The sequence below is a fragment of the Pelobates fuscus genome, chromosome 9 (genome assembly GCF_036172605.1).
Source record: "Pelobates fuscus isolate aPelFus1 chromosome 9, aPelFus1.pri, whole genome shotgun sequence".
NCBI lineage: Eukaryota > Metazoa > Chordata > Amphibia > Anura > Pelobatidae > Pelobates > Pelobates fuscus.
In genome coordinates, this window is record NC_086325.1 from 41,867,367 (window position 1) to 41,879,597 (window position 12,231).

Consider the following 12,231-nt stretch of genomic DNA (forward strand, 5'->3'; position numbering starts at 1 on the left):
AGCCTAGCCCCATATTACTGAGTAAGCCTAGCCCCATATTACTGAGTAAGCCTAGCCCCATATTACTGAGTAAGCCTAGCCCCATATTACTGAGTAAGCCTAGCCCCATATTACTGAGTAAGCCTAGCCCCATATCACTGAGTAAGCCTAGCCCCATATTACTGAGTAAGCCTAGCCCCATATTACTGAGTAAGCCTAGCCCCATATTACTGAGTAAGCCTAGCCCCATATTACTGAGTAAGCCTAGCCCCATATTACTGAGTAAGCCTAGCCCCATATTACTGAGTAAGCCTAGCCCCATATTACTGAGTAAGCCTAGCCCCATATTACTGAGTAAGCCTAGCCCCATATTACTTTTGGGGATCCTTTAAAGGGCACTCCAGATATTTATTATTAGCATTAACAAAGTGCCAAATGATCCCTCAGCTCCTTAGAATTATACAGCGATGATAGGATGTATATTGCCAGGGCTTTATGCAGTTGCATGTGGATAACCCTCTCCTTTGAAATGACATGTACTAACATCATACAGTGGGGGAGTTAAGGTTAAAAAACAAAACAAAAATCACCACTCTGGGAGAGATTGTAAGAGTGATTAATCATCACTACGAGGGTTATGAACAAATTGATAAAGAGATCTCTTCATAACGTGTCATTTACAGATGCAGTCATTATATTCAGATTCAAATCTGCATTGCTGCATTCCTGGCATTTAATTGTAGATTTCTCTTTTATTCCGCAAAGAGAACAGAAATCGATGTTATTGATTGTTAGACAAAACCACAACAATACAGTGTTAATCTTTACACTATTAAACTACCAACAAAAATTACTGATTGCCGGTTTCACTCTCTATATTTTTGTTTCTATATGTTTTATAATATTTATTACATTGCATTCTCAATTTCTTGCCACCTTTCTTTAGAACAGGGTAGGATCGAAAAATAAAAATCTCCATATATATATATATATATATATAATCATTAAAAATTCATTTTATTAATGGAGTGACTAATCTGAATATTTTTAGTATGCATCTCAGATTTATAAAAGAGATGGACAAAAGTGACTCCCTCTGGCTAACCTAATGAATAGCAGCCAGGAAGCCCTGCTTGTCACTGTGCTTTAAATGTCAACTATGTCTTGTCAGGATATGGGAACGAGGCAGAATATCACACATCAGATTAAAAAGATTTGCGCGTTAAAGCAATCATTGTGTATATTTTATTGTTAATGGGTTTTCTAGCGTACAGCACACAGTGACAATTTAAATGGTGGTTCATTTTGGTTAGATCTAATCTAAAGTGAGAAATCGGTGGTTGGATTTTGTGATCAGAGACACATTTCACCCTGGCAACAAAAAAAACGCAATGATGGATGTAAATTCTGATCATAGAATTGAACCCATGGTATTTAACCATTTCAACACGGCTGCAGAGAAACTAGTATTGTATTAAGAAGACAAAACATTAATTTCTATAGTATCTACTTCGATATGCCATTTAAATCACTGGAAATTGTAAACATGCAAACAAGATTAGATCATAGAAGAGGAGAAACATAGCTGTCGATGGCAGATATGAGCAAATTGTGCCATCTAGTTTGTTAATTCTGTATAGTTCTTTCTATCGTATAAGCACTTGCCTTGGACCTATTGTGTCAAGGAGCCTGCCGGAAAACATGTCACGATTCTACAATATGTGTAAATCACATATAATGCATGTATAGACTGGAGTTCGTTTGTCTGGGATGATTTTTCTCTCTCTCTCTCTCTCTCTCTCTCTCTCTCTTTTTTTTTTTTTTTTTTTTACTTTTTTGAGAAAATATGCAATGTAACTTAGGGAAAAAAAGGCTATAATGATATCAAAAGTGACATATTTGTTTCACTCCGGACTCTTATGTTGCGTTAGCTTGCTGAGATGTTTGAAGATTGTGTCCTCTTGTGTCCTCTTTTTTCATGTTGCAAAAAGTGCAGATTTCAATATTTATTAAATAATATTATTATTTCAAGAGGCAGGCAATTGCCCAGAGCACTAGACTTGCGCAGACTTCTCATTGAGCTGCATTGGGAGGTCTGTGATTGGATAGTAACAAAGTCTGGGCGGGGTTAAAAGGGGAGGTCTAGCAAAAGCTGCAAGCAAGAGCTTGCAAACTATTTTTAGATATATCCCCAGTATAGTGGACTCCTTCTTGTCTCACCATTCCCCATCTATATGCGTAATATTTACTTTTAGAAAATGGAAACGGCTAGGTTATTGATAACATTATGCCAATTGATGGTTTAGGAAATGTAACGATATACAAATACATTACTTACCAGACATCTGGTTCAAGGCTGTCGTTAAGCAAGTACTGCAGGAATCCTGCCTGCAAGTGCACACTGCACTGCTCCTCACCCAAAATTCAATTGGATCTATCCCAGAATGCCTTGTTTCTATGTAATAGTCTTTTCTTCCAAAATGGTATCCAGGTGTTTTTATTAAATGTTTATTTATTTGTTGTATTTTTTTATCTACCCAATTCATAGTTTATATGGTTAATACAATGCAGAAATTAAATAATTTGGGGTACATTCCTTTAATTGGAAAAGATCAGTTTCACAAAAACAAGGATTTTCTAGTAGCCGTATGTTTGCCAATACAGAGCAACAGAAGCTAACAGATAATTATAGAACATTAAAACTAAAAAAAGTTAGCAAAGATGAATGGTTTCATTGTTTTCTTTGACATTTTAACCTGTCCACTTAAACACCAAAACAAAACAAATAAAAAGCACTAATTAAGAAAATTTGAAGAAGAAACCTCCCTTCTCTGACATTATCTTGCCTTGTGTATTCAGAAGAGCTTTCTTTAAAACACTTGTTTTCTGTGATAAAATTATTTTACGTGTTTGCAGATTTTTAATAAAATGTCACGCTACCAAAATTGCCAAAAGAGAGGTTTAGATGTATAAAAGAAAATGTGCACACCGAGTTAAAAAGTGCTCGATTTGATACATAGCACTTGAGTGTGCCAAATTGCAAGCCATATTCGAGTTGGCAAACCGCTGTGTTAGAATGTCAACATTTTTTTTGGCATATATAGTCTTTAATTAAATTCATACAGCCTATAAACACCTGCACTCCGAGTGAATAAAAAAGGTCTGTCAAAAATCAGTCTAAAAATTTTTTTGAAGCAGATGGGCTACATTGCAAGAATCATCAATGTTAATACTAAAGGTGAACATGGGCTAATATAGCAGTACGAGTCGTTTTTCCTGGATGTGTTATGAATATTCCATTTTCTAATTAAAGGGCAAATGCACCATTTGAATTAGAGTTTCTAAAATTGCTCTAGAAGGTACATAAAGGGCAATGAAAATGCTGCCTCAAATTAAAATTTTAGGTGAAACATTGTGCCGGCTGCCTTGCTTAAAAATGGACTTGTCATTCACAGGTGACAGGTCTGTTTAGCATAGAAACACAAATGACTATAAATTGTGCCAGCCAAATTGTTGGCTGTTCAGTTCGTGTCAGAAGAGATGTAGTTTGTACTTTTCATACATAAAAGAGGAAAATGAATTTTATTGGGGCATTTTTAAAAATGCACATATTAATTCTAGTGGCTACTACATTTAAAGGAAAATAGGCAATCGTAGAGTTGTTCTTGATTGTGCACAAATAGTATAAAACCGTTTCAACAGTCTTCATGCTTACCTATGTCTATAACTTGCTTAATCATTTTAGCTTCAATCACATAGGTGTTGGATTTCAGAGAAGTGATATTGCATGGAATTATAGTGGGTTCTGCATTAATACATGCAGATATAATGCAGTGCATAGGTTCTTAATGCCTAGTCTGAGTAGAGGAATAATCAGGTAAACTCTATTCTTGTGGATTCGAATTGCCCGATTTAGGCAACCAGCTGTTTGGCTGTGTTTTGTATCACCAAAGAACAATATGGGTATATAACCGAGCAAACGACTAGCGCAATAACCTGAGGTGCCAAAAAAGGATGATTAAATCGAAAAAAATACTGACGGATATGTGGCAGCTACTGAATGTTTATCTTATTCACAGATGTGCCTATGAATGTACTGTAAAATATATCCATAATATTTGTATAATGTATATATTTTGCAGTACACCAATTGGCAAATTTTTGGCATCCTTTTTTGTTTGCCCAAATGCTTTCCGAAATATTTTTACATGGGCAAAATCTGCCTGAATCAAACCTTCACATGAACGAGTGTTGGACCTTCTGAACAAAATGATTATTTTGGTAATAATGATTCTGTTGTAACAAACTTTCCCGATGTGCACAAGTCTAATAAACACCCCATAACAGTTATATGAAAGTTACATTTGAAGTTAAAGTAGTTAAGGTATGTATCAACAAAACATGTTGGACGACAAAAAGAAACCTTCTGGGAAGTGATGACTCTACTTCCATTACAGATTTAAATCATTTTGAGCAAGAATATTATTGGTTTGTTCTCAAGATTATTGTATCTTATATATTTGCATTTTAAATGTAAAGATTGCTAAACTTGTCAAAACTTGTAGTAAGTAAAGTTTGAACATGCTATTTGTGTCTTTGTAGGTACAACAGTGTCTGGACCCATTAGTAGGGGTTTAATTACTTTGGCCTGCAAAGCAGTAAACATCTTGGCAGAGGTACTGTCACATTTGCTATATCAGGGAGCTTAGGGAAGTCAATTTACATAAGTCACAATTAAAGTGTTTTAGTGTAAAGTACCGTATATACTCGAGTATAAGACGAGTTTTTCAGCACATTTTTTGTGCTGAAAAACCCCAACTCATCTTATACTCGAGTCACTGTCTGTATTATGGCAATTTACATTGCCATAATACAGACAGGGGGCTGGCAGCTGGCGCTTACCTCTCCTGCAGCTCCTGTCAGCTCCCTTCTCCTCTGCGCCGGTCCATTCAGCACCTCGGTCAGCTCCCAGTGTAAGTCTCGCGAAAGCCACGGGGTCATAGTGCGGCTCTCGCAAGACTTACAGTGTGAGCTGACAGAGGAGCTGACCGGACTGGCGCGGAGAAGAAGGGAGCTGACAGGAGCTGCAGGAGAGGTAAGTGCTCCCTGCCAGCCCCCTTCATCCCCCACTACTAATTCTACTAGCACGATCTAGAGATAGATTTATTTTTTTACTAGCACAATCTAGAGATAGATTTTTTTTGTTCCATCAAGGTAATGCACTTCACCCTTTAATGGTACCCATTAAAGTAGAAATAATAGCCATGCAGAAATAAAGGCATGAAAACATTATTATTTTGCAAGACAGAATCTTCGTAAGCTATTCTTTTTTTTAAAGCTATGAGTTTTCTATCTTTGTTCCATATAATGTAGATAGTAATTTAGAATAAGATAATAAGATACCCCGATAATGCCTTTTGTTTATTTTCTGACAATTTTTGTACAGCAGAGTTTGAGAGCTCTGTGTATGTTCATCAAAGCTGTTCTTTTCACTGTATTTTTTTTTTTTTTCATTTGTTCAACTGTTCCTAAAAGTGTGATTTAATGTTAAGATTAACATTTAATCTTACTGCTTGGATGAAGAACACATGCTGTTTTTTTTCCATTTCATAAAAAAAAATGTTAAATATTTCAAATGCAGAAGGAAAGAAAACCATTGTATTCTCTGTTGTCAGCCTACACTACTCTACACTAAACAAAAGTTGTTGCAAACTATTAGAGCTACATTTATTAAAGATTGTTTAAAGGGACACTATAGTCAGCTGAACAACTTTAGCTTAATGAAGCAGTTTTGGTGTATAGAACATGCCCCTGCAGCCTCACTGCTCAATCCTCTGCCATTTGTTTATGAACCCTAGTCACACCTCTCTGCATGTGACTTGCACAGCCTTCCATAAACACTTCCTGTAAAGAGAGCCCTATTTAGGCTTTCTTTATTGCAAGTTCTGTTTAATTAAGATTGTCTTATCCCCTGCTATGTTAATAGCTTGCTAGACCCTGCAAGAGCCTCCTGTATGTGATTAAAGTTCAATTTAGAGATTGAGATACAATTATTTAAGGTAAATTACATCTGTTTGAAAGTGAAACCAGTTGTTTTTTTTTCATACAGGCTCTGTCAATCATAGCCAGTGGAGGTGTGGCTAGGACTGCATAAACAGAAACAAAGTGATTTAACTCCTAAATGACAGTGAATTGAGCAGTGAAATTGCAGGGGAATGATCTATACACTAAAACTGTTTTATTTAGCTAAAGTAATTTAGGTGACTATAGTGTTCCTTTAATTACAATGTCTCATTGTGGAGTAAGATCGTCATGCTTGGCATGATTTAAAAATATGTTATCAGATATTTTTTTTTAAATAATTTAATTTAAATTATTTACAACTAAATATGAATCCTTAATATGAATCCTTTATCTGCTCAAGAGATTGTGACTACTTACTTATAAAATTCGGGCTAATTTGGTATTTTCAAGTCTCGTACTGCTTAGTAAAGCTTTGTAAAGTAAGGCTGTCGATGGATTTATCCAAAGATCAAGGGAAGCACGAATTAAACGTGTTCGTGCACAGAACAGTCTTCCAAAAATATTACAGTCAAAAATATTTAATTGTATATACAAATTGATGCAAATATGAAGTGGAAAGCTTAATGTATAAAACTGAAAAAATATAGATTTTTTTTTTTTTTAACTCCAGGGAAATTCAACAATTAGAAATTATTTGTGAAGAAATTAGTACTTGCGATGATATAGAGAGCACTCCTATTGCAATTTAGGTCAATTTTACAAGTATGTATGCAAAGTGACATCAATGCGAAGCAGAAAACTGCACTATAATATGTTCAAAATGGCTGTAAAACAAAGAACAAAACGTTCGTTCCTTACCTCAGGGAAAGTCAGCAATTAGAAGTAAAGAGTAACAGAAAATAGTAATGTTCTTATCTGTCCTGACAGGTTTTTAAAAAGTAAAAAAAAAAAAGTACTATTGCTAGTCTCATTAGTGAGACTACATTTAGGAAAATCCAAATATTCATTTCATAGATACCAGATTTTTAACAAATAGGGAGAGGTATTAGCAGTAGAAAGAGGGAAGTGCTCATGCCATTGTACAGAACACTGGTGAGACCTCACTTGGAGTACTGTACACAGTACTGGAGACCATATCTTCAGAAGGATATTGATACCTTAGAGAGAGTTCAGAGAAGGGCTACTAAACTGGTTCATGGATTGCAGGATAAAACTTACCAGGAAAGGTTAAAGGATCTTAACATGTATAGCTTGGTGGAAAGACGAGACAGGGGGGATATGATAGAAACATTTAAATACATAAAGGGAATCAACACAGTAAAGGAGGAGACTATATTTAAAAGAAGAAAAACTACCACAACAAGAGGACGTAGTCTTAAATTAGAAGGACAAAGGTTTAAAAATAATATCAGGAAGTATTACTTTACTTAGAGGGTAGTGGATGCATGGAATAGCCTTCCAGCTGAAGTGGTAGAGGTTAACACAGGCTATCCTAACAGAAGGCTAGCCTAACTATAAGATAAGGCCAAGGACTTAGTATTTAGAAAATTGGGCAGACTAGATGGACCGAATGGTTCCTATCTGCCGTCACATTCTATGTTTCTATACACCTGGGCCGCTAATCCTGTTTTCCCTACTTTCTTCCTATTATCTTGCCATCTGGATTTCAAGCTTGTGAATCAAGATTTCACAACATATTGCACTATATACATATATTAAAAAAAATAAAAACAGGTAATTCTTGCAAGAAGAAAGCCATGTCTGTCAGTGTGTTAGTGGATGTCTAAGCCAACCAACCACAATGCTCTGACTGAGCATTTAAACCATGTGGAGCCCTTTATAATGACTTTTTCTGCCTTGATTGTTCAGTCTTTTAGGAGCCCACATGTTTTTTTTTTGTAGAAATTATTTTGATAATCAGGTCTTAATTGGTGTTAACCCTTTAGGATCCAGAATACTGGTCATCTCCTGCCCTCTTATTTAACACTCCACCCAACTTTTATTGTTTCTAATATTAATTATAACATAGCCCGATTTATTGATTTAATTGCACCTGGAGGGGGGTTTCGCTCTGCAAAATGAAATATAGCTTTTAAAATGCACGAGTTCAAACTTAAATACAAACTTAGGGCCATAGATTAAAAAATGTGTTAATACATGTCTGAGAACTATACTCTTAGAAATCGTAAACACTTACGACCATTTGTGTACCAAAGTCATACCAGGAAAGGAAACATCAACTATTGAAACCAACTAATTATTTGACATAAAACCGGACAGATCATAATAAGATACAGTAGCTATTCATGCCTGGCTATATCAAGTACTAGCTGTATTCTCCAATCCAAGTAGCAGCACAAAAAAGTAATTGAATTTTTTTTTTTTGGCGGATAAAACAAGTTATCAGTAAAATATAGTCTATCCATGTCAGTTTGACAATTTAATTGCCTTCATCTATCTATTTCTTTTTCATTCTGAATTGGAAGAAATATAAAACCTGACAACAAAAAAGTATGCTGGCCTCAAATAGAGCAACATCTACATTTGGCGTACCACTCATTCAGAATCTTAACAGGCTGCATACAAGGCCAGATATCTATTGGGTTTTTCCCAACACACAAAGCTGTGGCAAAGATAATTTCTAAGGTGCCAGTCTATTAGCGTACAATGATGATGAATTACAGAATTCAGCGCTGTTGGTCTATGCTAGCATTTGTGTGAGACATATATTCTGTAGGTCCAGTGGGCATTTTACCATTTTGTTCCTTTTCGAGGATAACAACATTAAGGTGCCTTTAAGAAAATTATTTTTACTTTCTTATTTTGGCTTTATTAGGTGTAATACATTTTAACCAATATTTATCTTTAAGTCACTAAGGGACCAAGTAGGTGTAATAATGAAGAAGAGTTCTAATGCAACATCAGAGCTTTTGACTTTATATCTGTAGTCCTTTCAAGAGCATCCCATTCCAGAAGGCTGTTTCTTCTGAAGAACAGACCCATATTTACTTACTGTATCAGTATGAAAATTTGGCACGGGGTGCTAAATGTTTCTGGTTTCCTAGATTAAGCAATCCAAAATATATATGTGCCCATCAACGTTAAAGCACTGTTTTAGTTTTTAGCAATGATGCCTATAATTGACGATGTCTATAATTCAACTTTAGCAGAAGAGCAACAGTCTTCATCTGAGAAATGGATACAATGAGTAGTCATGTTGTAGTCTTTGATATGAGGTTGCATTGTAACAGCCCAATTATAACATGGATAGACAGCACACAGTTGAATTCAAGTTGGACATCACCCAGAGAAGAAGTTAACAGTCATTCCAAAACGTTTTCACTTTACGACGGATACATAGGAGAAGTGTACTACACAAAACTTACCTGGATTAAAGATTCAGAGAGCTTCTCTTCATCTACTTCTAAAATAATATTCTTTATTTCATCATAAGACATCCGGTATGATCCTAGGAAGATGGCTGAAATAAATTAACATTATTAATTATAACTTCTTTTAAAAAGTAACACGTAAATCAGTAATCTTAGCAAATTTAACACAGATGTTCCTGTTTAACACATTTTCATCCTGTTCTTGCTGGCAAGACAAAAAGGGGTGTCATTATTTTAAATAACTGTATAAATGAAAATGCCATTAGCTTGTTCATTATTATAATTTATTTATTAAACATATTTTAGAAGTCTAGCATGTTTCATAAAAAAAAGTATTGCATCAGAAATTGTTCATTGCCAGTACAATTATAACCATTGAAGACCAAGTTAGAGACCAGGAATATAGAAAATCTATGTGTGCTTAGAAGCAAGGACTTTTACCATTATGCAATATCTACATAAATATGAATATGTCTAGTGTTTGCTAATAATTACACACACTCTTGTGCAGACATCTCTACCAGATTAAAAATTCAACACGGTTTTCTATAAAAAGAAGTATAGAAATCTACAGAAGGGACCATGTTAATTTCATATTTTTTTCTGCTGTTAAAAGTACATTAAATATGAAAATGAAAACAATAATATGAGAAAAAGAGTTGTATTAGATGTGAGATGCCTGTCGATAAATACTTTAGATATATCACCTCGATATCTGTAGATCCTTACCTACAGAGCGTGGGATGTCGTATCTGAAGGCCATCAAGGTCATGATTTAAGGTGAAATGTGATAGTGGACAAAAATACTAACAATAGCATCAATGCCTTTTTGGAGATGTATAAGTTCATAAACTGGGATGAGTTACTAGCTTTGGGATATCAGAAGGAATTATGAAAATTGCCTAAAAAGAGTACCTGTTGCCTAAAACTGATGCCTAGTTTGATGCATAAAACATTACATCGTGGAGTATATCTTGCTTTGCTTGCTCAACTAATTTATCAGCTTACTGGACAATTCTTGTTGGCTTAATCATTGTTTTTAATCATATTTTTTTGAAATGCCTTGGAACCTGGTTGGTAAGCAGGGGGTGGAAAGCACAATGCAGAGAGTATGTACATCAATGCAGGATGAAGACTGTAGCATTAGTTTGGGCCCTGCTCTCGATGTGTTTGTCTACAATTTACATGTTGGACTATTAAGGACTGTGGATGGTGCAAAAGGTTCATTTAACCCTGGTGGGACAAAAACAAAATTGTACATGGGACCCCTTGCCAACTTTCTTTAACAATCGATGTCCATGCATGTGGGTGTTTATTTAGCTCTGGTATAGAGCTAGGTCTCATCTAACCAACCAGAGAGCCTTGTGAAACATTCTTCTACTGGTCTACCTAACACTTTAAAATCTAAACTATAATGTGTACTTACATAAATTTTGAGCTGTTTTACTATCTAGAACTCTAAGTTCTTTCACTTTCTTCTTTGCTACTATGGGTTTCTTTTCTTCTTCTTCTTCCATTGCTTTTTTTGCTGAAAAACAAAGAATATGTTGTAAGAACGTAAAATCTGGGATTTTTTAACCATGCATGCAGTAATAAGGAAATAAAGGAAAAAAACTATTGTTTGTTACTTACATTGATTTGTCCTGCAATACTATAATTTAACTAGAAACACAGGACCTTTAAAAATGTGGTTCGGAAGCATTAGTTTGTAACAATTCCATGGTTAAAAGAGAAATTCTACTTTTATAGATACTTTCAGATTCAATGCCAGTGGAACACAATATGAACTGAAAGTAAAACAAAAGAGCAATGCTTACGACATCCGAGGGTTAAATACATTGAATGCTGCATATGCTTATGGTCAGTATTCTTCAAAAACTGATTTGGGTAGAACCCTGTCTCATTTTCTTGCAATGTTTGTACTTTAGTGATTCACTTTAATCCCAATCTATATTGATGTGAATCATGTGAAACGAACAATTCCCCCAAAATAGCAAATTGTAAGGATAGTATACATGTAATTTTCTTTTCATTAAAGCAATAGTATTAGTAGTGGCACTTAAAATGTTGTGCACATCAATATTTAGCGCTGTTATTGTTCCCCTTGCCCAGCTCATAGCTGATCAGCATAAAGATTATCAAAGCAAATCATGAATTGATCATCTAAGCTATCTAATATCTAAAATAGCATTCGTTCACTGATCCCGCAGTGGTGTACATAGTCACACTGCAAAGAGTTATGAGAGTGCTTGTTATACCACCTAATCAACAGCGAGGAACACAGCATGACAGTAACCAGATGATATGGACAAATGAAACAGGATTAGAACATGTTAGGCCAAGCTGGCCAATACTGAAACATTCTTCATCTCAGTTTTGACTCCAGCTCTTCTATTTTCACCTCCGATCTGCAATTTCCTTGTCAATTGATCACTATTTCTGGTTTAATAAGTAAATCATAGTGAAGCTGATGTTCATATCAAATCAGCAGACAAAGCCCAGTCACTAAGAAAAAAAATGCTGTGTAACTGAGAGCACAAGCTACTTTCTTAGACTGTCAATGTGTCAATGTCTCCTTAACAATAATGATTTTATATATATATTCTTGTAGTTGAGCCTATTGAGCTCACTATATTTATGCACACTCACATACTTAACAAGGATGCCCCTACCAGTTGACTTTTAAAGGCCATTTGAATTCACTCACAACTCAAGGCTTTAAAGCCATACGAATATTGAACTCGACCACACCAATTGCAATATTCTTCCAGTTATCTACCTATAATTTTAAAACATTTTCTCATGACCAAACATATTCTGCAGCGCTGTACAATTG

General features: G+C 35.1%; 1 protein-coding gene across 4 annotated transcripts in view; it reads right to left on the reverse strand.

Moving 5' to 3' along the window:
• DIAPH2 (diaphanous related formin 2) overlaps nucleotides 1–12,231 on the reverse strand; it is a 1,045,110-nt gene that overhangs the window by 566,527 nt on the left and 466,352 nt on the right. For all 4 annotated transcript variants that reach the window (XM_063431883.1, XM_063431882.1, XM_063431880.1 and 1 more), the window contains 2 exons: nucleotides 10,822–10,923; nucleotides 9,390–9,484 (listed from right to left, as the gene is read on the reverse strand). In XM_063431883.1, the coding sequence (XP_063287953.1) occupies nucleotides 9,390–9,484; nucleotides 10,822–10,923 (197 nt within the window). The remainder of the gene's footprint in view (nucleotides 1–9,389; nucleotides 9,485–10,821; nucleotides 10,924–12,231) is intronic.